We start from the raw sequence: 27,323 nt of genomic DNA on the forward strand, positions 1-27,323 counted from the left end.
ACGAAATTAATTCCATCTTTTATAGCTATTGATTCTTCTATAAATATGAAATATTTTGGGAACTAAAAATTGGCTACTCTGATTTAAATTGTCTTTTACATTCATCAGCGTAAATTATCAGTGAACTTTTGCAAATCCAACCATCGTGGAAACTGCAGAGCTTCATACAGTATGTCATTGATTTCAGGGTTCACTTGAACGCTACAGTGTAATCAGTTCCTTGCAAAACTCATATACCTCCTCATAAACTGCAAAACATGTCACATATCGGTAAATTCAAAGTGGAAGCTGAATTTTACCAGTGATATGAACGAAAATTATACTGTCGCTGAAATCAGATAATAAATTCACACTTAAAATTATTTTTGCTATAATAACCTGTGGCACGTTATTCCAATGCAAGTAGCAAGGGCTTTTGTTCTATAACTGACAATAGCAAGCTGAAGTAAATGTATCATCTGACTCTGGAATGTTCATGATGGACAAGACGCGCAATATTGGCACATTTTTTCACGCCTAGATCGTGCATGCCAGTGCGTGGAACACTCCATTTCAGAGTTCGAGCAGACACAGTTCGGGGAAAATCGCAGTCGTCAGTCACCTTCTGTGAACAACAACGCTTAGATGACAGCGGCCGCGTATTGTAAACGCGGATAGATGAGCAGCGGTGGAATAAATAAGCCGCCAATTCAATGCAGTGAATAACAACCCATGAAGCGCGACACCCTCGAGAACGACCTTCTCGATGTGGGTAAAGTAGTCATCATTTTATTACAACTGCAGTACATCTAAAAGTCCGTCAGTTTGACCTATCAGTGCCTCACACGTCCAGTTAGAATGGTTGTCGACAGACAAGTTACATGACTACCAAACCCTATATACTCACTGACGGAAAAAAAAAGTTTTTGTTGTGGTCTTCAGTCCTGAGACTGGTTTGATACAGCTCTCCAAGCTTCTTCATCTCGCAGTACCTACTGCAACCTACATCCTCCTGAATCTGTTTACTGTATTCATCTCTTGGTCTCCCTCTACGATTTTTACCCTCCACGCTGCCCTCCAATGTTAAATTTGTGATCCCTTGATGCTTCAGAACATGTCCTACCAACCGGTCCCTTCTTCTAGTCAAGTTGTGCCACAAACTCCTCTTCTCCCCAGTTCTATTCAATACCTCATTAGTTATGTGATCTACCCATCCAATCTTCAGCATTCTTCTGTAGCACCACATTTCGAAAGCTTCTATTCTCTTCTTGTCCAAACTATTTATCGTCCATGTTTCACTTCCATACATGGCTACACTCCATACAAATGCTTTCAGAAACGACTTCCTGACACTTAAATCTATACTCTATGTAAACAAATTTCTCTTCTTCAGAAACGCCTTCCTTGCCATTTCCAGTATACATTTTATATACTCTCTACTTCGAAGATCATCAGTTATTTTACTCCCCAAATAGCAAATCTGCTTTACTACTTTAAGTGTCTCATTTCCTAATCTAATTCCCTCAGCATCACCCGACTTAATTCGACTACATTCCATTATCCTCGTTTTGCTTCTGTTGATGTTCATCTTATATCCTCCTTTCAAGACACTGTCCATTCCGTTCAACTGCTCTTCCAAGTCCTTTGCTGTCTGACAGAATTACAATGTCATCGGCGAACCTCAAAGATTTTATTTCTTCCCCCAGGATTTTAATACCTACTCCGAATTTTTCTTTTGTTTCCTTTACTGCTTGCTCAATATACAGATTTAATAACGTCGGGGAGAGGCTACAACCCTGTCTCACTCCCTTCCCAAACACTGCTTTCCTTTCATGCCCCTCCATTCTTATAACTGCCACCTGGTTTCTGTACAAATTGTAAATAGCCTTTCGCTCCCTGTATTTTACCCCTGCCACCGTTAGAATTTGAAAGAGAGTATTCCAGTCAACATTGTCAAAAGCTTTCTCTAAGTCTACAAATGCTAGAAACGTAGATTTGCCTTTCCTTAAACTTTCTTCTAAGATAAGTCGTAAGGTCAGTATTGCCTCACGTGTTCCAATGTTTCTACGGAATCCAAACTGATCTTCCCCGAGGTCGGCTTCTACCAGTTTTTCAATTCGTCTGTAGAGAATTCGTGTTAGGAATGTAGAGTTATGAAATTTCGGGGATACATTTGTCTAGGTAACACATTTCAGTGATTAAAACTGCAAGATCATAGGTTAGTGTAAGTGTGAGATATGCCATTGGAAATGTGAAATGCTAGTACATTAATAACCAATGGCGCAGCCCAGACCATAACTCCAGGTGCAGGTCCAATTTGTCTACCAACACATGGCCATCGACCATCACTGGCATCGATGCAGAACCAGCTTTCATCAGAAAACACAACAGACCTCCATCCTGCCCTCCAATGAGTGCCAGCTTGACACCATTGAAGTCGCAAATAGTGGTGGTTTGGGGTCAGTGCAACACATCCTAGAGAACATCCGGTTCAGAGCTGTCCTTGAATTAATCGCTTTTTAAAAGTCCGTCCTGTCACCGTGGTAAATGGAAATGTCGTGTGGCTAGGGCCTCCCGTCGGGTAGACCGTTCGCCTGGTGCAGGTCACCGTGGTGCAACTGCCACTCATATTGCTGCTGCAAGCCGTCTCCTGTGGCCGAGCGGTTCTAGGCGCTTCAGTCCGGAACCACGCGTCTGCTACGCTCGCAGGTTCGAATCCTGCCTCGGGCATGGAAGTATGCGATGTCCTTAGGTTAGTTAGGTTTAAGTAGTTCTAAGTCTAGGGGACTGATGACCTCAGATGTTAAGTCCCATAGTGCTTAGAGCCATTTTATTGCTGCTGCAGATGCCGAACACGATGGCCTTCCCTGTCTGTAGGGCCACGTGTCCATCCGGAACCCGGTCTTCTTGCAACCGTACATTCTTGTGACCATAGCAGCCAGCAGTCATGTATAGTGACCACGTTCCTGCCAAGTCTTTCTGCAATATCGCAGAAGGAACATTTACCTTCTCCTACCCCTAATACACGAGCTCGTTCAAACTCGATGAGGTGTCGCTAATGGCGTTTTTATCGCCTTAAAATCGTTCTTGACTAACATCCACTAACGTCCAATCTCAAAGGTAAATAACGCTCGCGACCGTTACAGCGTGTATTTAAAACGAATCTGATTTACATTCTCATAGTGGCGCTACTAGCTCCACTCGTATGGTACTGGCGCGAATTTTGAATAGACATCACCTTTCAGCTGTAGAAACACACCTACCAACTTTCGTTTATGTCGTACATCTCCTTCCTGCAACTTTTTCCGTCAGTGTATTTTATTAGATCCTTTGCATGCATGAACTCCAGTACCTTGCGATACAGATTTATCATATAGCACTAGAAAAAGCAATTCCTCAAAAAAAGTAAAATTAAAAAAAAACACGAAACAAAAACATATCAAACATCGTTTAAAGTATCTGTTACGTCATCGTGATCGAAACTCTGTGCCTCATTTGCCTAGTGTCCTAGCATTTATGGACTCCTGAGTTCTGCTGACCGCTTCTGGTACATGGTACACAACGCTCTCTGCACACTTCACTGACTGATGATTTTAGGAACGCGCTGAAGCACTTCCTTCTGTTAACCACATAACTTGTCCCCAAAATTTAACATTTGTGGTCAGATTCCCCTCTGTCAAACAGTAAAGAATATAAACGAATGCTCCCATTCCTGTCCTAATTACTCTTATTTCTCAGGAGTCACGTCACTTTCTTTTCTTCTATCTCATTGCTCTTTCTTACCACGTTCTTCTTTTTCCCTCTTAAATCTACCTGCCTGTATTTTGTCTTTATTGTTGTGTCTGTCATGGATTAGTACGAGAATCTTTTTCTGCTGTGCTTGTCATAGTAGCTTATCAATGATGAGTTATGTATTATATGTAAGTTATACTTGTTTTCATTAATATAAAGTAAAATATATTGAATGCCTGGTTAGGTGTAAGAGAAGGCCTGGCGGCCCTAATCCAGCCAATTTTAATAACTCAATAAATAAATTAAAAAAAAGTAGGGTCTCAAAACTTGTGTAAAAGTTAGCTGGGTTGATGAGCCGTCGTACATGTTGGTACGCGCAGGTGGAGGATATAATGTTGCACGGGGACTCTTCACACCAAATAGACTTCGGGCAATCATATGATGGCCATCAATTCTCATTGAGGAGTGGTACATAAACCTTTTCGTTCCCGATTATATGCATCCGTTTACTTGTTTACAACACCTTACAAGTGACTTGTCTCCTCTAAATGTATGTGCACTATTACACCTCTACTCAGTCGCATGAAAATTGTTTGAGGAACGTTGGACAGACATGAGAATTTTGTGTATCTTCTGACCTCAGCTGTATGGATCAAATTTAGGGTGGTATCCAGCGAGATGACTGCGATTTACTGCTGCTCGGACCAATCACCACAAGGTGTGAGCCACGGATGAACAGTTGTGGCTCAGTTTGCCTCCCTAACGTGTTCCGGGGTGACCACACTACCTCGCGTGACTGCATTCATCAAAGCAAAACGAGGTATATCGCACTACTGGGTTGATTTCCCTAACTATTTGCTCAGGGGTGTAATTGAATGAAAAACATCTACGGATCATCTCCTGCAAAGTCATGTCTGCTACGTCATCCATGTATGGTTTCACTCTCATGCATTCACTATCAGTGGATGAAAGAAATGTTGCATCGTAAGTTAGTACCCTGTAGCTACTGAGAACGGCCCCTTCTGTTTTGGGATTTGGTGGTCAAGGAATTGGTCCCAATATGACTAGCAGATACTTAAGCAATGGGATTGAAGGTTTTGATTTAGATAACATGTTGTTATTTTAGTCTTTGGTTCTAAAGCAATTTTGGTCTGAGTTAGTGCTGTGCTCTAGCAAAATTACGGTTCGGTAGTTTTGGGACAGTACATAAATGACGCAGTGAATGGTAGGATTACCGGTAGTATTGATAGCACTGGTAGGGAAAGAAACATAAATGAATATGTAGGAATGGAACTGATAGGCGACGACTTCTCTTTGCTTTTTGTTTTGTTTGTTTGTTTTGCACTTAAGTGGACACTCACATCGTTCAGTGTTAGTCCATTGTACTTTTGATGCACGTACAGTTTACACCCATAAACACAAAAAATCTATATAATTAATACCTTCATAATGATCAAAGACCAGAGTTTTCTGTTATTATTGACAAGCGCGAAATTTGTTTACAAATAAAAGAAGCATGTTTTATATAAGCTCGATGAAGTGTTGAAGCGGTGTTTGACATGTTTTTGTTTTGCGTTTTTCTTAATTTTACCGTTTTTGTGGAAATTGCGTTGCCTAGTGCTATATGATAAATATGTATTGCTTTTTTTAACTTTTACAACATACCTCTGTCTCACATTACGGATCAACTATTTTCAAATAACAGCTGAATTAAACATTGACAATTTCAATTTTACTATAAATATTGTTTGTTTTTAAGTAACAAACAGGAGGATAACTATTTAGAAAGTAATGTACCGTGGGCTACACGGCCCTTTATATATTCTCATTTAGTTTCCAGACGGTTTACTGCTTCCGGATTCTAGGGGAATCTAGTAAGACACCGCATACGCACACAAACCGATCGAAATGAGGTAACGCCCAGCACATATGCAACACACCTAACCTACAAGTAATGCGATTGAGATTCTGACTGACCAAAGCTTCTAGGAGAACTACCTTATTCTGCGCTTACTTACGATATTTTACCGTAGGCTACGGTAGCTTCACAATTCTAGTCTGAATTTTCGTCGATTGACTTTCCGACGTCTGTCACAAATATGCGCAGCAACTCGCCTTGCTCAGTTTTCGGCCGGGGTAGAGTAGTGCTTAGTTATATGCGCGATAGAAGCTCGCTATTTCATCTTTGAGACCATCAGTGTAAAGTCGCGATAGCTGTGAAGTGCTCACTATTCAGCCATTTGTTTGTATGTCACGCATGCATCTTCAGATACTGAAATGGACTACCTGTTCAAGAAGTAAATTAGCGCTTATTTGCTCTCAAACGTTATTTAGTCCTCGATATTGGCTGCAACGTTACCAGCAAAAATGTAAGTATAAGATGACGTTTATTTGGCTGCCTGCCTCAAAACGCATGTCTGTTTACGATTATCATCCAATCAGTGGCGTGTTGCTGGACAACTGATTGTGCGCGAAAAAGTTTGATTTTTCACAATATCGCTGTCTCTTCCCACTATTTACGCATGTGTGAAGAATTTAATATGAGTATCACCAAAGAGCTTTGTCGGTAAAAGTCAATTCAGCTTTGTAAAATACCTAAATGAATATTCACACCCGTTCACAGCGTCATGTTAGCATTACTTCGCAGCAGCGAGACATAACCCAGTGTTAAAGCCAAAATTCTCCAGTTCTGCAAGAACAGATTTAAGGGGTGGTCCTTTAACCAAACTCACGCTCCATTTCTTTCAGTACCTGTCACCAGTCCGAGCTAATGCTCCATCTCTAATGACCTCGAAATTATCAGAGCGTTGAATATTAATTTCTTTTTTAAATTTAAAACGTCACATAATCTGAAAATAAAAAATGACTGTAACCATCGCTCCCTCACATTGACGTTGGGACACACAAGTTGCTTCTCCATCAGATTACGACAGGTATTCTGCAAACTATACGCCATGACACTATGGCTGCCCTTCTGGAGTCGCCTCTCCATCTCACGTGTACCAAGAGCTCAGATGGGAAGCCAGTACAAAGCAGAGAAGGGAAAGCTGAAACGTGGAAGGAATGTATAGAGGGGTTCTGCAAGGGATCCACTACTTGTGGTTTGAAACCGTTGTTTCGACTATTCGTCGCAAATTTTCCAATTCTTTATCTACCTCGTGGCTTTCTAATAGAATATTAGTAATCCTATGTACCATGGACTGAAAATACGCCTTTAGCTCAGGGGTGGTCCTTTAAACAAACTCACGCTCCACTTCTTTCAATAGCTATCACCAGTCCGAGCTAATGCTCTATCTCTAATAACCTCGTAATTGTCAGTGTGTTAAACATAAATTTCTTTTTTAAATTTAAAACGTCCATATAATCTGAAAATAAAACATGAAAATTAATATCTCCAGTTTCATTTTGGATAGTTAACTGCTGAAAAGTATAAGCGTACACGCAGAACATACCTTGCTTGGTAACGTACTTTATAATTATTCGAAAGGAAAAAAAAATCAGTACACATGAAACGCCTGCTTAACTTGCTTTATCGCTTTTCGTGACACTCAGAACGAGCTGGTATCCCGGTAGTCAACGCATAAACTTCACTCGTGTCGTTTGATAACCTATCTAACATCTGCCCCTGTTTGGACAAGGGTTTCATTATTTTACAATGTTCTCTACATTTTCCCCAGTGTCGCTTTCCAAAATGTAGACCGCTACCGAAGAATATTTGAAAAACTAAATTATTAGATCTTGTCGATCTATTGACAGTAAACTCGCACTTTCGTACCTATTAAGTTCCATCACACAGATGTATATTATAAAGTACAATTTTCACCAAAATGCAGGTTGTGATGGTCAGTACAATGCTTTAATATGCATTTTCTTATTGATGGTTGTTTAACCCTGTCTTTTACAGATATAGATATCAGATAATCCAGGGTGTCTTACTGGGACCTATACTTCCACGAGGGATCTGAAATTTGATGAAAGTTGATTTTTCTTCTTGTGTTGTCAGACGGGAAAACAACATTAAGTGTCAGAAAAAAAATCCTAGGACCCATGACGTACAACACTCTAAAGCCATAGATTTCTAGTCAAAATCACAGTGCGACGACAGAAGTCATGAGATACCACCTAATATCGTGTCGGACCTACTTATGCCCGGAGTAGTGCAACAACTCCACATTTCATGGATTCAACAAGTCGTTGGAAGATCCCTGCGGAAATATTGAGCCAAACTGCCTCTATAGCAGTACGTAATTTCGAAAGTGTTATCGGTGCAGGAGTCTGTACACGAACTGACCTCTCGAATGTGTTCCATAAATGTACGATGAGATACATGTCGGGCGATCTGGATGGCCAAATCATTCTGCCGAACTCTCCAGAATGCTCTTCAAACTAATCGCCATTACATGGATCATTGTCAACCATAAAAATTCCATTGTTGAAGTGCTAAAAAATGGTGTCCAAGTAGCAGGAAACAACCATTTCCAGTCCATGATCGTTTGATTTTGACCAAAGGGCCCAGTACATTATACGTAAACACAGTCTGCACCATTATGGATCCACCACCGGTTTGCATAGTACCTTGTTGACAACTTGGGTCTGTGGCTTTGTGAGGTCTGCGCCACACTCGAACCTTTCCATCAGCTCCGAAGTCGGGACTCATCTGACTAGGCCACAGTTTTCCAGTCGTCAACGATCCAACCAACAAGGTCACGATCCCACGAGAGAGTCTGCTGACAATTTCGAGCTATTTGCCACGACACTGTCGTCGGTCATCTGAAGCCATAGCCTATTAACGCCAAACTTCACCGCGCTGTCCTGACGGACACGTTAGTCGTACGTCCCACATTGATTTCTGCGGTTATTTCACGCAGTGTTGCTTGTTGTTAGCACAGACAACTTTGCGCAAACACCACCGCTCTCGGTCGTTAAGTGAAGGCCATTGGCCAATGCCTTGCCCGTGGTGAGAGATAATGTCTGAATTTTTTTATCCTCGGCGCATCCTTGACGCCATGGGGCTTGGAATATCGATTATTATTATTCTAGTGTCAGAAACGTACATAGGTGCACAGTTAACATGTCATATAGTAATTGATCAAAACTTGGCTAATTCGAGTCCATTTTCTGCGCTCTTCTGCAATACAGGAAGCTGGACACAGTCGACACTGCTGCATGTGCTGGACAGTTTGAACTTCTCCACAATCACACTTAATATCGTTTCCTGTACTGCAGCCCCATCTTGCCAGATTGAATCTTAATCTACCCACTCCTGATCTCAGCCTATTCAAAGATTTCTATGTCATCTATTTCTCCTCATGTCCTAGAGGCAGAGTTTCAGAAACTCTTTTCCAACCAGGGAAAGGGAAGTCTTATCCCTCCAAAGTTGCTCCCTGACATTTTCAACAGTGGTAGTAAGTATCTTTGATTGTCTAAGGAAACTCTTCTGTGAACTTCAATCGCTGCAAATGCGGTTTATGGCCATATAGTGGATGGGTTTTATTATTGTTCCACTTTTGTTCGTTCCTTATTCGCTGCAATTTCTCTTCGAATGGGAGTTGGTGCTATTCCTGCAAGGTGGTAAGCCCATTCGACAGGAGTAGATTTCAAACAACCTGCTACAATTCTGCAGGTGTTGAGAGCTACGTCTACCTCTTTTGGCATATGATGAAATGTATCAATTAGGACAAGCGTACTCTGCTGCGAAATAGGCTCATGCAAGTGCAGAGGTTCGGATGGTTTAAGGTTGACTGCCCCACTGTGACCCAGCCAATTTTCTTAACAGGTTGTTCCTGGTGAAATCTTTCAACTTGCAGTTCATCCAGTGTCTTTTGAAAGTAAGAGATATGTCCAGCGTCACTCCTAGGTGTTTTGGAGTGCACCAATGTTGTAACTCAACTCTTGACCATACTATCATCAACATACTAGTAGGTTCCCAGTGGTGAAGGTGTCATAATGTTCTGGTGCTGGTTCTACAGAAGTCCCTTCGACGTCGAGCAATTCTGCAAATCTCGACCAGTCTGCTTTTCTAAAATTAAACCTTCTTCGAAAAGGTACTTTGAGAGATACAACAGCAGAAAATATGTGACTAGTTATTGGGATGTATTGTGAATTGGGTATTGAGGGCTCTACAGATTTTACACATTGTTGGCTGATACTGTTGCTACTAATTATGAGGTCCGGATTATCGCCTCGCTTCCACCTGCCGCTTTTCAATGATGCTGGTAATTTTGCATCGTAGATTAAATACAACTGATTTTGATCTGCCCATTCTTATACTGCCGCCCCATTCTCACTTTCATGACCATAGCCCCACACATTATTATGGCTGGTATCACCAATCACAATCTGCTCTCTTTTATTATGAAAATTGGATGAACCATAAATTCAGCACTGGATGGTTTGTAAAAGGATGAAATGGTACAATTTTCTTTTTCTACAGTGAGAATTTCGATATCATTTTTCTCGGTAATTGCTGTGGATAGGATCTGAATGTCCGGATGAACAAAAATAGCACTTCCATATTTATTATGCGGTCTTTCAATGGCGAGGCGCATTCCGTTTCTGTTTGGTCTGCGCATGTCGCAACACCTGTGTGTCTGCTGTACTCACAGTACAGGACTGCATAGATCTTGCAACAGCTCTTCTTTGGCTGCTGTTATGCCTTCTATGTTAACAGATATAACGGTTAACTGTAGCCCTGAAAAGGGCTCAGATTTGGATGTTTATGGTGTGAAAGGATCAGCCGTTAGGTTTTTCATTTTGTGACGTTGCCCAGGGTACGCCCGATTGCTTTTCTTTATACCTTATTTGGCTTGGTCATTGCTATCGTAGTCTTCGAGGGGGCTCCTTTCTTCTACCCTTAACAATTTTTGAAATGGAATGTCCCATGAATCTAGCTCCAGTTACCATTCCGTCGTCAAAGTCTGTTAATTCCCATCTTGGGGCCATAATCACGTCGGAAACCTTTTTTACATGAGTCACCTGAGTACAAATGACAGCTCCGCCGATGCACTATCCTTTTATACCATGTGTACGTCGTACCACTGCCATCTGTAAATGAGCATATCGCTATGCCATGACTTTTGTCACCTCATTATACACCGCCTCAGCCACGATATCTCGCAATGCGGGTGATATGAAGTCTTGAATAATTAGGTTACAAACGAGTGTTTTGTTGGATGGAGAGTACTATTAAGCATTCAATTCTCTGTACCTTTAGCGAAAATTTTTATATATTACGTCATTTGTATTATTTTGAAAAAAGCATTAACGACTGTATACCAATAAACTGTAATAATAAGAATTCTTTGATGATGGATTTAGAAGCATCCGACCAGCCTTACATTTCAAGGTGGTGGGCTACTCTGTACTGCTAAATAAATAAATAAATGTAGCTTTGGCGAACGGAATAACTGGTGGAGTACGTGGGGGTGAAGTCATCAAACTGTAAAAGGCACCTTCGCATTCTGGATCGGGGCACTTGAACGCCGCTAGACCACGTGAGCTAGACAAGTCTTACATATCGTGCTAGAAGTCGCAAGGATGCTGATTTCTTCACGGTCAAACTTTGAGTACGAATACTTGGAGAAATCCCGCAGAAACAATTCTTCTTCTGAAGTGATCCCAAGGCGACTTGCTGCACATATCAGTTATGCTATAGCTTTAATTGAACTAATTATTAGGCGAATAAAGTGGCAAAATTCATTGTCAGGTATCTGAGAATACTTAAGCTACAGAAATGAATAATTTTTAGTAATTCCGAAGTTCTACGTTTAACTATTGCATGTTAACATTTGTCGAAAATATGCAAAGAGTAAGATATTTCTCGTCAGAATTACAGACCAATATCGCTTACCTCCGTCTGTTCCTGAATCTGAAGGCATATTTTAAGTTCAAAAATCATGTCGATCCCGAAAAAAAAGCAACTTCCAATCAAATATTAAACGCTGGTTTAGAAAAACGACTTGGGTGAAACATAATCCGCTTTATTCACACACTATATCACGCAAATAGTAGAGGCAAGTGAACAGGTACATGATGAAACTTCCTGGCAATTTAAAACTGTGTGCTGGACTGGGACTCGAACCTGGGACCTTCACCTCCCGCGGGCAAGTGCTCTGCCGAATAAGCTACCCAAGGGCGACTCCCTACCAGCCGCCACAGCTTTACTTCCGTCAGTACCTTATGCAAAGGTTACAGTTCCAGTTCGGCTCATCGTTTTAAACTACCGGGAAGTTTAAATTCAGCGAAAACGTCGCTACAGAGTGAAAATTCATTGGGAAAACAAACCCCCAGACTGTTGCTAAACCATGTTTCCGTATTATCCTTTGTTCCAGGAGTGCTAGTCCCGCAAGGTATGCAGGAGTACATCTGTGAATTAAAGCTGTGAGGACGGATTCTGAGTCGTGCTTAGGTAGCTCAGCTGGGAGAGCACTTGCCCACGAAATGCAAGGGTTCGGAGTTCGAGTCTCGGTCCAGCACAAAGTTTTAATCTGCTAGGAAATTTTACACACTCCACTGTAGAGAGAAAATTCATTCAGGTACACTCTGTCTCCCTGTATTCTATATCTGCATCTACATTTATACTCTACATGCAACAATCCACGTTCGGATGTGTGGCGGTGGGTTCTTGGGGTACCATTTCCACTTTTTCCCTTTCTTTTTTCGGTCGAAAGTGATCCACCAGAAGAACGATTGTTTGTAAGTATCCTGTGAGCCCGCATCTCTCTAATGCTCCTTTCATTGTCTTTTCGCAGGATATGTGTAAAAGCAAGCAATATGTTGATTAACTCTTCTGGTAATATATGGTCTTAGAATTACAGCAAACTAAGCAGCGGTGTTTCAACGTTCGCTAACGCGTGGGATATTTTAATTGCGATCTATAATGCACCAAGCACTAGTTGTCCTAAAAACTGCCGCTTCCTTCATTTCGTAACAAGTTTTTGGCTACTGGACTTCGTTTCAGTTAGGGTACCGGGCAGATTCTGTATTATAACATTTTCATGTTGAAAGCAGACGTTACTGACGACAAAAAAGCGCGATCCATGTGACCAGGCGGCGCTCTCTGTTCCCGCTGCGCTGGGGTTGTAAAAGCAGTACAGAAGCTCTCTGCCCCTGATCTTTGGCAGACCCTCGAGTTCATCTGCTTTAACTCTCTTCCCTTAACCTGCTCTTCCTCACATTTATTTATTTATTTAGTTAGTTAGTTAACAGTACAGAGTAACCCACCGCCTTGACATGTAAGGTGGGTCGGATGCTTCTAAATCTAACAGAAAAGACGTCTCATTGTTACAGTCTTATTGGTATACAGTTGTTAATGCTTTTTTAAATAATATGAAGAACGTAACATAAAAAAATTTCTCTACGGTTACAGCAAATTGAATGCTTAACAGTTGTTAATATAGTTCTATATAATTTGTTTCTGCTTAGTTGATGAGAATATAATTTATATAATGCAAATGTCTAAGAAAAATAAAAAAATAAAAAAAAGTGATACTATAAGTGTGGTGATAATAATTTGCAGTATGTAAAGGGAAGTGATATACTGTATTTGGATGTGTAATATAGTCTAAGTAGCACGTTGGCTGATAATGGCCTATTTCTATCTATTTCAAGTGAGAAGGTCTCGGTAGAAACTCGAGCTATTCTCATCTGAAATGGTTTGTGCTCATGTATGTTTACTGTGTTTGTGTGTATTGGTATATTACTGGGAGCGTTGCAAGTAAGGACACGGCATGATATTCAGCAGCAGTTTGTTCGTGCTATTGTTCGTAATAGTGGTATATAGTCTAGCGGACACGTCGCAAAGTATAACTTGCTGAATTCGTACCACTACTCCACATCAACCTGCACACTGAACACAACGCATTGGCCAACAACGCTGAAAGACAACTATCAAATATAAGACCCGAAGTCCATGAATTAGATGAAAAATAGTAGTCTCTTATTAATTTCAGTACTGAAATATAACTGAGGGAAATTAGTAGTTGATGTTCCAGCACCAAGCCAGATCAGTGACAGAATTAATCGAGCGAAATTTACTTGAGATAGTTCAGTCTGTTGTTTGCAATTATGCTGGACACAGTTCTAGGTGGGCTGAAAGTTCACTTACCTGCCATGTTTTCACAGCAATTATTTCAGCAAGACGATGGGAGGCAGCTTCCTACCTGCTCTGATAAAAGTGATTACTTTATACATCTTTTATGAATGATATATATCAGGAAAATATGATAGCTTACGTAAATACAATTCTGAACCATCGCTACAACGTTAAGATCAGTTAATAAATGTTCATACACCAAGTCTTTGAAACTAAAATGGTAGATGTGATGGTGGAGGCCCCTTAATTTACGTGGCGCTGAAAATCTTTACTTTGGAGAGTAGTACCCATCTAATGTATGCAGTTTAGACGTTGCTAGGTGAAGTAGTCCGCAGTCGTGGACGGAGTCTCCAAAACGGCAGCAGATACAGCAGTTGAGGCGGATGCCGGGTCCCCTTCGCCGGGCCGCGCTGGAGAACATTTCGTGGCTGCTACTGCCTTCCTGATTGCCTGCTTCTGCCTCATGAAGGACCCACTCTCGCTTCTCTTCCTTCACTCGCTACCCCACCAAGAAACGCTCTCACACTACTTATTTACGTTAGTACGGGGGTTTGAACTTTAATGGTGGCAACTATTTATTTACAGCTCGTACAAGATAGATACGGGTTTCAAAGTTTTGTTGACATTCAAAGTAGTCACCAGGATTGTGTATAACACGTTGCCGGCGATGTGGAAGTCGTAGGATACTCTTAGCAGTGCCAGTTGTGTTGACAGTTCGAGCGGCGCGGTCTACTGCCCGACGACTTTGTAGCAGTTCTGAAGAAAATGCCGTGAAGTGTTTCCTTCAGTTTAGAAAGCGAGATGAACTTACGAGGGCTTAAGTCCGGGGAGTGCAGTAGGTGGTATAGCACTTAGCAGCCCCATCATTTAAAGAAATCAGTAACAAAAATGGTTCAAATGGCTCTGAGCACTATGGGACTTAACATCTAGGGTCATCAGTCCCCTAGAACTTAGAACTACTTAAACCTAACTAACCTAAGAACATCACACACTTCCATGCCCGAGGCAGGATTCGAACCTGCGACCGTAGCGGTCCCGCGGTTCCAGACTGAAGCGCCTAGAACCGCTCGGCCACACCGGCCGGCAAATCAGTGACAGCTTGCACTGTACGTGCTTGAGCATTGTCCTGCAAAATGATGGTCATTTCCTGCAGAAAGTGTCATCACTTTTGTCTCTAATCTTGTCGTAGGATGTGTTCCAAAAATGAACAGCATAGAGGCAGAAGTGATGACACTTTCTGCAGGACCTGACCATCATTTTGCAGGACAATGCTCAAGCACGTACAGTGCAAGCTGTTACTGATTTGTTTGACTGATGGGGTTGCTATGTGCTATACCACGTACTGCACTCACCTGACTTAAGCCTTCGTTAGTTCAACTCGATTTCTAAACTAAAGGAAACACTTCACGGCATTCACTTCAGAACTGCTACAAATTCGTCGGGCAATAGACCGCGACGTTCGAAGTGTCAAAAATGGTTCAAATGGCTCTGAGCACTATGGGACTTAACATCTAAGGTCATCAGTCCCCTAGAACTTAGAACTACTTAAACCTAACTAACCTAAGGACATCACACACTTCCATGCCCGAAGCAGGATTCGAACCTGCGACCGTAGCGGTCGCGCGGTTCCAGACTGTAGCACCTAGAACCGCTCGGCCACCGCGGCCGGAGTTCGAAGTCTCAACACAACTGGCACTGCTAAGAGTATCCTACGACTTTAAAATCGCCGGCAACGGGTTATAAACAATGCTGGTGACTACTTTGAAGGTCAATAAAACTTTGAAACACGTATCTATTTTGTACGAGCTGTAAATAAATAGTTGCCACTATTAAACTTCTAACCTTCGAACTTTAGATTCTTGTGTGGTTCAGAGTAGTACAAAAACTTAGTATTTACTTTTTTTACAAAATCAAAGTTACTCTTATTTAGTTATAAATACAACCCTATAAGAATATATATACGAAGGGGTACGGAAAAATAATGCCTCCGAATTTTTTATGTGAAAACTCTTAAATCTTTTTAAATAAAACAAAATTTATTTACATTCTACATGGCTACATATTTGTTTTTCAGCATAATCACCTTAGCGACGAACACATTTCTGCCAACGAGAGACCAGTTTGTTGATACCATCATTCTATTTTGTTGACGGAGACACAACCTCACCTCTGGTTGCACCGTTTCATCACTATCAAATTAATCATAGTTGTTTCTTAAGTTTTGGAAACACTGCAAGCTTCGTCACACACGTTGAGGTCACCGACACCATTTCCTTCATTACGAGCACGAACAACGCAATGTCGCACGTTTCTGATGTCGATACAATCATCATCGTACACAGCTTTCATTTTTCTGTGGATTTCAATTGGAGACGGATTCTGCGGCTAGAACCTCGATCATAACATGCTGTTACTGAGGCACCGAAGTAGTTACGTAGCACACCGCCATGCTACACGCTACTGTTCGGAACTCTCTAGCGGCAGATGGTTGTATCTTGCTTCAGGGAAGCGGGAAAGTCGAGCCAGTAATCTGTATAACTCGTAATACCTCAACCGATATTGAGAACAGAATAAAAAACTCAGAGGCATTACTTTTCAGCACGTCCTCGTAATAACATAAAAGCTTTATCTTCGTACTTGGCTCTCAGGTTTTCCTCCAAAAACAGTTGTTTTTATCTTAGTGACATTCGCCGCTCTGTCTTTGTTAGCTTCGTAAAATACTCGAATACTTCTGACTTTCTATCCTTCAACAGTACTGCGCCATATCTGATGAGTTTGAGGAAAAAAATGTAGTGGAAAAATAAAGCAGAACCCTTACAACGCAGACGCCTCTCTTGTAATCTCTGTGCTGGGGTTGACTGAACGTCTCCGTGGCGCCTCCGCACTTGGTAAATTCACCTGTATCGTTCAGCTTTTCTTTCTATTATCTGTACTTCCTCTATGAATCCTATCTGATACGGATCCCAGACTGATGAGCAAAATTGGAGTACTGGTCGAACGAGGTTTGTGTGTGCTAACACTTCTGTGGGTGGACTACATTTCTTAAGAATTCTTCCGTTGAATCTGTCTGGCACCTGCGATTAACTGCAAGTGGTCTTTCCACTTGAAATCGCTTCGTATGCGTATTTAATGGATGTGACTCTTGCAGTGACTGTTGCGCGATCTTGCAATTCTAGAATACTGTCTTTCTGCCAATTTATGCATAGACGTTACATTTTTTTTTATGTTGAGAGTCAACTGTTACTGTGTGTATCAATTCCATACATTTTGCTGTATATTTGAAAGGTTTTCAACAGCCGGCCAGAGTGGCCGAGCGGTTCTAGGCGCTTCAGTCTGGAACCGCGCGACCGCTACGGTCGTAGGTTCGAATTTTGCCTCGGGCATGGATGTGTGTGATGTCCTTAGGTTAGTTAGGTTTAAATAGTTCTAACTTCTAGGAGACTGATGACCTCCGATGTTAAGTCCCATAGTGCTCAGAGCCAAAACCAAAGTTTTCAACACTTCACCACACTGTCGAATAATAACACAGAAAACGATCGTGCAGTGTATTTTCACAGGTTTGCGACTGACTCGATAAGTTTTTGATTAGTAGAATCCTATACGTTGTAATGAATATTGAATGTTTAAGAGTAACGAAAGGCACTTCGAGTGTGCCTCAAGGAAATAAACGGAGCGCTATTGTTTTCAGTATGCATCAGCAATTCAGCAAATACGGTCGGCAGTTCTGTCGGAATGATCACTGACGATGGTATTGTCTATGTGGAAGTGTTACTATACGGCGATCGTAAGGAGAATTCGCAATAGGAGAAATGAATGGCTGCTGTCTTTCAAAGTAAATTTATAAATGTGCATATATGTCCATAAAGTAGCCCTTCTTCATTGCATGAAGGATTACAAGGTTGTTTTCAATATTGTGTGTCTTGTGATTGTCTTGTGTAAGTTGATTTGCGAATGTGTATTTGCTACCTTTGGCTTATCTTTTTAATTCCGTGCATTCCTTAAATCGTGTTTTGATATTTCTTTCGGTTTACCCGATGTAGCTCACCTTACAGTTAGAGCAGTGAGTTTTGTGTACGTCACTGTTTTGGCAAACGTCATGTGTAGTGTTAATGTCGTGTATTACAAGGCGTGAAAGTAACGGTTGAGATTTATATTCAATTTGTACATTATATTTTTTTAAAAAATAAATAGAGAAACTAATAATGATTCCAGGAGCTGAAGAGGTATGGGTCTCGAGCATTGTTGCTTCCTGGGGCGTTATATCAGATAGTCTACGGACACGTTGGCGTTAAATTGTCAGTCACAAACAGAAGCTAAATTCGTCGTTGAACCCACAGAAAGACTGCCATTCAATGTCCCAAATGACTCTGGTTCTGCACCATGCAAATCACAGGCAAGATGCAGGCAAAGCAGTTTCTTGTTTAAATTAGTCATCGAATTCACAACTGCTTCACTTTATGTGATATTATGGTACGTATGGCTTCTAGGGTTTTAGATGATTTCTTGTGCATTTCTAGTGTTCAGCAGTTCACCTCTTCACAATTCAGGTAAAATTGCATAAGCATCATTGAATCAAGTTGGTTTGCTAAGTATCCTCTCTTCCTGGGCGAGGTGATAAAAAGTTAGCATCTTCCGTCGACTGTTTTCAAATGGCGTAGTTATTAACAGGCCAAGCAGTTTATAAGAACAGCTTCATATTCAGGGATTCACCTTAAGTCTGAGGGAATATCGGTCGGATGCGAAAGTGTATATGTGATGGACGCGCATTTGACATAGCTATGTAGTTTCCTCTTCTACGTACACCGAAGACATATTGTTTTGTATAGATTGCGTACGAAGATAATATTAAAATCGCAAAGAACTGCACATTGTGCATGGCTTCGCTGGTGCGCACTTACATGGTATATACAGCATTCGTGACATGGAGGTTAGCCATTACACATAATCAGAGAACGAGTAGAAACAGACCAAAAGTTCAGTTTAAAGGTTTATTGTTTGTCTCCACAGCTTGAAGGAACGGGCACTGTGATAAAAATATTATTTTTAAATTTAATCGAAGGGCACTAGGTTTTTAGTTACATATCTATGAGATCGAACGCAAGAGTAGCATACCGGGAACTGTATCCATGTTAATGTTAAAGTTACGATCGAGATGTTTGGTACATATTTATACTTCACGTAATGAGAGTTGGAACACGAATAATTCTTTAAAAAAATACTTTCTACCTTAGATACTTATTTATTTATTTATTTGCTGTCATTTACAGACGACCTACCACCTAGTGACTAAGACAGAGCGTGTTTTCACCATATTATATTGTACATGTACGTAATATAGAGCTTATTTGATTTATTATTATTTTAAGGAAGTGTTAACCATGTTGCGGATTTAAATGCTTCTGCGGATTTAAATGCTTCTAATCATAAAACTGTTCGAGAAACGGAAATGTTTAAAAGTAACAAGATAGAAAGATGAGAAGATATAAAAGAATTTAGGTTACTCTACACGACAGCGTGTACAGTCCTCTATTTTAACATCTCCCTTACACTCTAATATTACTGTCCAATAAATAATTATTTTTGTGACACTTCGGTGACTAATAGTCCTTATTCTATGTTTGTCCGTCTTCGTCCGTGGCACTGTCGTTTGATCTGTGCAGTAAAACATATTATTGACACTTTCACAAATATGAAACCTAAAACGCCAGGAAAACTTCAGACCGCATATCAAGTACCTCTACGGGGAGGAAATGCTTCAACAGATGAAGATGCTGGACAAGCTGCGGAACAAGAAGGAGCGACTGCTGTGCTCACTTGCGTTCCTGCTTAGATGCCGAGACGGTACTGCCGTGCCGCCTTTCGCCGAGATAACTTACCACATAAGGACTGCAGCGGCCAGGCGCATCATGAGACGAGCCAGCTTAGCGCTGGTAAGAGAGAGAATTCATTACACTCGCCGCTGCCTGGATGACACTTCGAAGAAACTGCTGGATGTCCATCTCAGGATATCTTCAGTTCTATCTCCTATATCATGGGAATGGGCTGACGCTGTCACTGGGACACAAGCAGACGGCGTACGAAGAAAAGCTACCAGTAAGCAGACATCGAAGTTTGAACGCCTTGTAGCACGACAGACGACTACGCAAGAACCACCTAAGCTACTGTCATCAACCTTACAGGAAGAACGATCAGTGACGCAGCAATGTCGGTGCTCGAGAAAGGATTCAACTTCGTCCCGACCCCGACACCTCTACCGATTGTGGACATTATAAGCAGTGTGGAGCAGGCCACCTATACTCTGCCAGCCAATGAAGCAGAAGAAATACGTCATGAGACGTGCCGTGCGCTCACCAGGGCCGCACCACTGAAACAGAACATCTCGAAGGCGGAGAGAGCGGCCATCCGCGAGTTACGCAGCGATCCTGAGTTGGTGGTCTTGCCTGCTGACAAAGGCAATGCTACAGTACTGCTCCTGCACTCAGAATATGAGAGAAAAATGTACGAACTTCTCGATGACGCAGCGTACAGAAGGATAGAAGGAGACCCGACAAGTCGCCTTCAAAGAAGAACCGTTGAACTTCTTCGCAATACCTTCGATGGAAAAACTGTCAAGAAACTTCGACCACGAGCGGCTGCACCGCCACGACTGTATGGGCTACCAAAGGTCCACAAGGGTGGAACACTATGCGTCTAATAGTCAGAAACATAGGAGCAGCAACCTATGAACTGGCCCAACACCTGACGGGTCTCCGCAGTCCATTTGTGGGAAAATGCGAACACCACGTCCGCAATTCCATCCACTTTGTGCAACGTATACAAGAACTTCGGCTCCAGGAGAGCGACTTGTTAGTGAGCTTCGACGTAGTGTCCCTCTTCACTAGGATACCACTGAAAGACTCCATCGATCTGATAAGCAAGAAATTCGACAACAACCTAACAAGGCTCTTCGAGTTCGTGCTCACCTCAACATGCTTCCTGTTCGACGGAAATTATTATGAACAGACAGATGGCGTCGTCATGGGATGCCCGCTTTCACCGGTTGTAGCCAAGTTTTTTATGAAGAATTTCGAAGAGAAGGCACTAGAACAAGCCAAACAAAAACCAACTTGTTACTTCCGCTTCGTGGATGACACGTTCGTTGTTTGGCCACATGGACGGGACAGCTTAAATGAATTTCTTCAACACCTCAACTCGCTGCACCCCAACATACAGTTCACGATGGAGGTGGAGCAGGATGGTGCCCTACCGTTCCTTGACGTCCTGCTGAAACGGAAACCTGACGACAAGCTGGGACACAGTGTATACAGAAAACCTACAGACACCGATTTGTACCTAAATGCCTTCAGTTGCCACCACAACTCCCAGAGTGAAGGCGTTTTGCGCACACTTGTTCACAGGGCACGATCGATCTGCGATCAGGAGAGCCTTCCAGCAGAACTGCAGCACCTCGAGACAACATTTCGGAAAAATGGGTACAACCAGAAGCAAACAAGACACGCACTCAGACTTTGCCAAGAGAACAAGAAGAAGAGACAGAAGAACAGAAGTCATTGGCGTGCATTCCGTTTGTCGGAAACACCTCAAGAAAAATCGGTAGACTCCTGGGGAAACACAATGTGAAATGTGTATTCCGACCCACTGCAAAAACTTTTAATCTACTGGGTTCAGTGAAAGATGACCTAGGCCTTCGAAAACCAGGCGTTTATCAAGTTCCCTGTCAGTGCAGAAAATCATACATTGGGGAGGCAGTCCGCACTGTAGAAGAGAGGTGCCGCGAACACAAGCGCCATACCGAATTACGCCAGGCCACTAAATCAGCCGTGGCTGATCATTGTATAAAGACTGGCCATACTATGGACTATGAAAAAAACAAAAATACCCTGTTAATCCTCCTACTTCTGGGACTGCATTACTAAAGAGGCCATCGAAATCCGATTACAGGACTCTCTAATTAATAAAGACAGCGGCCTTCAACTTAGTCAGGCTTGGAGCCGTGCACTCAGCCTGGAGAGAAAGATGCGGTCCCAGAGATCGAGGACCGCCCCCGACGGCGGCAGCAGGGAGACTGCAGACCCCAGTTCAGACCCAGGCGCCGCTTCCCCCTCCACCTCCAGTAGCTGCCTCGCCGGCCGCACCGAAGATACCAGAAGAGGAACGGTGGAGGGGGTAACGGCTAGTATATATAGGGCGCCGAGGGGAACAGCACAGCATTCGTCAGGAACCACCTGAAGATGGCAGCGTGTACGTCTGCCGAAATATTGTGGAGAAGTTACGACGCTACCCGGTCGGATACCCGAGAACTGTTCAAAAGGAAACCTAATTGCTTACCAAACATGGAACTATATGTCCGCTCTGAAGCAAACACCCTGAAATATAACACGCCATCTTTGGTGGGACTTTTACCATTCTTTTCCCTTTTCGTTTCATACATATCACAGTACTAAAAGCCCGTTCTGTTTCCACGATTTACCGTTTTACTGCTCTGAAAACTTATCTTGTTGCGTTAAAGCACAGTTAATAGTATCTGAAAATTATCCTTCTACTACGAAATGTGCCTGTGACGTCTTCGGCACGCGTGTGTAGAGATCACGGCTGTGTCGTCTTCTGAACAGACAGTTTTATTTGACAGAACGTGAAATTTTTGTAGAGATCTGTTTTTCTCATATTTCAATTTACCGATCAGAGCATTTTTACTCGTAGCAAGGAGTTCTGTGACAAATAGGGCCTCCCGCCATATTACTGTGCATTACATCTGCTTGTACATGGACACGATTACTTTGCAGTTTATACTTAAGTATTTGGCAGAAGGTTCGTAGAAACAATTCGAGTTAATGTCGCATCTCGGTGTTAAAAGATAACGATCTCATATTTCAAACATTTCGACCGTTCCAGTGTTCCAGATTTGTGATGCAAAGTTAACTTTTCCTTCTTCTACCAGCAGAACTTTAGATACTGACACGATGCTTGATTTAAATTCCGTTTTGCCACCTAAGCCCAAAGCTCACGGATGTCGTCTGGAGCTGTCACCAGCCAAACGAGTTTATTTGAAGAAGAGTTTGTAATGGGGGTGTGTCGCGTGGCTGTGTTGCAGGAGTGGGCGCAAGTGTAAGAGAGGATGTCTTCGAGCGAGCAGGAAGAGGGCGGCAAGCGGCGGCTGGCGCCGGAGCACGAGCAGGACGGCGAGCAGCGCCACGCCAAGAAGCGCCGCAAGCAGACGACGCCGCTGCGATGGGACGCCGCCTCGGCGACACCGTCGACCAGCGAGGACGAGGCCGACGCCGACGCCGACGCCGACGCCGCCGTGGCGCTGCCACCCCCGCTAGACCTGTGCGCGCCCGCAGCCGCGCCCGCCCCCGTCGCCTCCGCGCCGTCTGTGGGCCCCACCCCCTCCGGCCCCGCCGTCCCTGTGGCCCCTGCCTGGCCGGACGTGTCCGCCTTCTTCCCGTTCGCTTTCGCGGCGGGCCCACCTCTGCTGCCCGCGGCCGCGCCCGTGCGCATCTTCAACCCTGACGCGTACTGCGAGCAGTGCAACAAGGAGTTCTGCAACAAGTACTTCCTCAAGACGCACAAAGCGAACAAGCACGGCATCTACACGGACGGCGCTCCTCCTGCGGCCAAGGCGGCGCTCCCGCCACCCCCGCCGCCACCACCCCCGCCACCACCGCCTCCGGCGCAGTCTCAGCAACAGCAGATGCCGCCTCAGCAACAGCAGATGCCACCTCCGCACCTGACGCCGGGGCAGGCGTCAGTAGCACACGTGCACCTGGGCGTGGCCGCCAAGTCCCCGGAAGCGCGGGTGCCGTGCGACGTGTGCCACAAGCGCTTCAGCAACAAGTACTTCCTGCGGCGGCACAAGGCCAAGGTGCACGGCATCGCGGACGACGCAGGAGACGCGGCCGCGGCCAAGAAGCCGGGAGACGCGGACGCGGCGTCCGCCACCGACCTGTCGCTGCCCGCGCCCGCCGCGCAGGACCTGCTGGAGCTGCTGGCCGAGCAGCCGGCGGACGAGCCGCGCGAGCAGCCCGACACGGCCGCGGCCGGACACCAGCCGCCGCTCTCCGTCGACAACCTGCGCAAGCTGGGCGTCATCAACGCCGAGGCCTTCTGCGAGATCTGCTGCAAAGAGTACTGCAACAAGTATTTCTTGCGGACGCACAAGCTCAAGCGACACGGCATCGTCGTCGCGGATTCCGAACCGTCCAAAGACGGCAGCGGATCGGCAGCCGCACCGGGTGCGTGGGGCGGCCCTCAGGCCTCGCCACTCAACTTGATCGTCAACGAGCAAAGCGACTCGCTCTCGGAACAGGCCGACGGCGCAGAGGCCGAGTGCGACGTCTGCGGCCGGCGATTCCAGAGCTGCTACCTCATGACAGTGCACAGAGCCTACATGCACTCGGACGCCGAGAAGCGCGAAACACCCGCGGAGTTGAAATCCGAACAGCAGGAGGGCGAGGGCGGCAGTAACAGGCAGAGCACACCTCTCACCACCGTACCCACCGACAGCGGCGGCGTGCCGGCCGACGCCGACGGGGACCGCGCGTTCTCCGACAACAAGGACAACATAAGCGAAGACTTGCAGAAGCTCCAGACTATGATCCTACAGCTCAACACCCTCGACGTCGACTCCGTCAAGACTTGCCATATCTGTTACAAGGAGTCGGAGAACGTGTATTCGCACAGGGCTCACATGATAACGGAGCACGGCGTACTTTCCGGAGACAAGGAGCGGGACAGTGCCGGCAGTGCGGAGGGATCGCCACTGCCGGCACCCCCCACCTTTTGCCATCCGTGCAAGAAGGACTTCTTTACGACTTTCCTACTCAAGCAGCACGACGACGAGTGCCACTCGACACCGGCAGCGCCGTCGCCGCCGATCGCCGCGCCGGCCCAGAGTGTCGTCAAGGAAGAAACCGATTCGCGAGAGTCTCCGGCCAAGGACGCCGTCCAGGTGGCACAGCAGCCGCAGCCGTCGGCACCGGAGAAGAGGGTCTCTCTCACACCCACTAGCAGCTACTGCGAGATCTGCAACAAGGAGCTGTGCAATAAGTACTTTATGAAAACGCACATGCAACGCATGCACGGCATCGAGATCGAGAACGGCGCTCAGATCGGTGGCGTCGTCTGCGACATCTGCAACAAGGAGCTGTGCAGCAAGTACTTCCTGCGCGTGCACAAGCAGAACACTCACGGGATCGTGGAGGACAGCGCCTCGACGGCGGCGACCTCGTCGACGGCGGCGTCGTCGGCGCCGCTGCCGACGTACGCGCCCGACGGCGACCACGCGCTCAAGCCGAGTGACCTGAAGGACTTCAGCCACCGGTACTTCAGCCACTTCACGGAGGCGTGTCCCGTTTGCAGCCGGCGCTTCAGGAGCACTAAGTGGCTACGCGCGCACCTCGTGAACGACCACGGCGACGCGGGTGCCGAGAAGTGGAAGGAGCTGGAGTCGCGCTACAGGGCTAAGCAGACCAAAGCGTCGGAGCAGCCGACCCTACAGCAGCAGCAACAGCGGCCGCCCGCGCTCAAAATCCCCACCAGCTGGGCGTCGCAGGCGGCCGAGCCCGTCGCCAGTCACGTGCTGTCCAACCTATTCGCCGGTAGCGACTCGCCCGAATACCACTGCTCGTACTGCCCTTTCAGCACGCCAGTGCTGGCGCTACTATTCGTGCACGAGCGCACGCACGTGGCCGGCCCCACCGTGCAGCCCGACCCGGAACCCGGGAAGGCGCCGCAGCACTGCCCCATCTGCCTGCAGGAGCTGCAGGGCGAGCCTCTGCACACGCACCTCCTGTCCCACCAGTTCGGAGGGCTGGTCAATCCGTTCGCGCCCGCCGCCTTCCCCGCGCCCAGGCCGTTCCCACCCGTGCAGCCTCTGCAGCCCGAGCAGCCGGACGGAGACGCGGCCGACGCCGAAGCCAAGACGAAGTTCCGGTGCCCGCAGTGCTCACGCGGCTTCAAGACTCGAGAGCTGTACCTGGCGCACGTCCAGAAGAAGCACGGCGCGCCTGCTGGCGACGCTGCGGACGGCAAGCTGCGGTGCGCGCAGTGCGACTTCCGGGCGGACAGCGCCGTGGCACTCAAGAGACACGTGCGCCGCAGCCACCGCGAGCCCGAGGCGGGCGCGGGCGGGCCGGCTGCGCGGGTGCCGGCGTCCTACGCCGTGCCTGCGCCGCCGCAGGGCCCCGAGGGCGCACCTTTCATCATGCAGCCCTTCCTGCTGGAGGAGCCGCTGCACAGCGTGCGCGTGCACGCCGCCAAGTTCGTGCCGTCGGTGGTGTTCCTGCCCGTCAAGGAGCGCCTCTCCGAGCCGCTCACCGTTTCCTTCACGCTGACGCCGGCTTAGCCTGCCACTCCCGGTTCCCCTCGGAGGAAAGCTACAACTGTGATTTACTTTTCCTTAAATCTTTTATACACACGGTGCTCCGCAGCTCGCACGAATTTCGGTAACCTCGTCGTGTCTTAAATATCGACAACGGCTGCGTAGTACAATTTCTTTAAAATTTTTTACGCCGATCTGGTTTCGAATCACAACGTTACCCACACGCAACATATTTTTAAGATGTTTACGTACGTAATGGGACTCTACCTGTACTTGCTACAGAGGTTTGCACTACTAATAAACAGTTCTGCTGTTTTACAACCTACACGAGGAGGTCAGAAACGGTATGAAAAGTTTGTAAGGGTTTTGCAGGGCAGATCGTGCTGAGAAACAATCGTCAAGAAAAAACTTCAATACGTTGCACCGTTTCCGAGTTAATTACGATTGAAGTTAGCCAATCAGGCCGTTGCCCGGGCAAATTCAAGCGGCCCGCCAGATACAATTATTGTCAGTTTAGCGCACGGGGCAGCCTTTGGCTCGGTTTCAATTCTTACCACTGTCCCGTGTTGAATTTTTGTATTCCTCCTTTTTTCGGCATTAGCAAACCAAACGAAGCACAGGTTTGATGACATCGTCTCTGGCGGGCTGCTTACGTTTGCGCACTCCACGTTCTGATTCGCTAGCTTCAATGCCAGTTAACTCGGAAACGGAGCACCGTATTTTTTTCTTAACAGTTATTCCTCAGCACAACTTACACTACAAGACACTTACAAGCTTTCCAGACTGTTTCTGACCACCTTGTATAACGCATACGATGTTATACATTACACGATGGTAATGAGTTAGTTACGCAACCACCACTACTCAACTACGATAGCCAGAGAAAATACTGGAAACTGGACCTCGAGCAGACATATCCACTGGAATTCGAAGCATAGTGAACTACAAATTACCTAGTTTCAACGTGTCTGGTATCTAAGTTCAGCGTATAAAATAAATATAACATAAACACAGTTACTACCAAAGTAGTTTTAATCGTGCATGATGAAACTTTAATAACCTGTAATTATGGTTTGCACACGTAATTCGTGTCGAATACATTTACTACAGTCAGTCGCGAGCACATAAATTGCAGTATGTGTCTGACATCATTAATAAGCTGGCCTACCACAAGAAAGTCAATAGAACAACTGAGGCCAA

The 27,323-nt window shown here is 45.1% G+C and overlaps 1 protein-coding gene across 1 annotated transcript in view; it reads left to right on the forward strand.

Moving 5' to 3' along the window:
- Nucleotides 1-26,147, forward strand: part of LOC124722373 — a 222,256-nt gene extending 196,109 nt beyond the window's left edge. The window contains exons 2-3 of the mRNA XM_047247548.1: nt 22,896-23,552; nt 23,586-26,147. Of these exons, the coding sequence (XP_047103504.1) occupies nt 22,920-23,552; nt 23,586-26,147 (3,195 nt within the window). The 5' untranslated portion in view covers nt 22,896-22,919. The remainder of the gene's footprint in view (nt 1-22,895; nt 23,553-23,585) is intronic.
- Nucleotides 26,148-27,323: the final 1,176 nt, after the last annotated feature.

Source organism: Schistocerca piceifrons, chromosome X, assembly GCF_021461385.2.
Source record: "Schistocerca piceifrons isolate TAMUIC-IGC-003096 chromosome X, iqSchPice1.1, whole genome shotgun sequence".
Lineage (NCBI taxonomy): Eukaryota > Metazoa > Arthropoda > Insecta > Orthoptera > Acrididae > Schistocerca > Schistocerca piceifrons.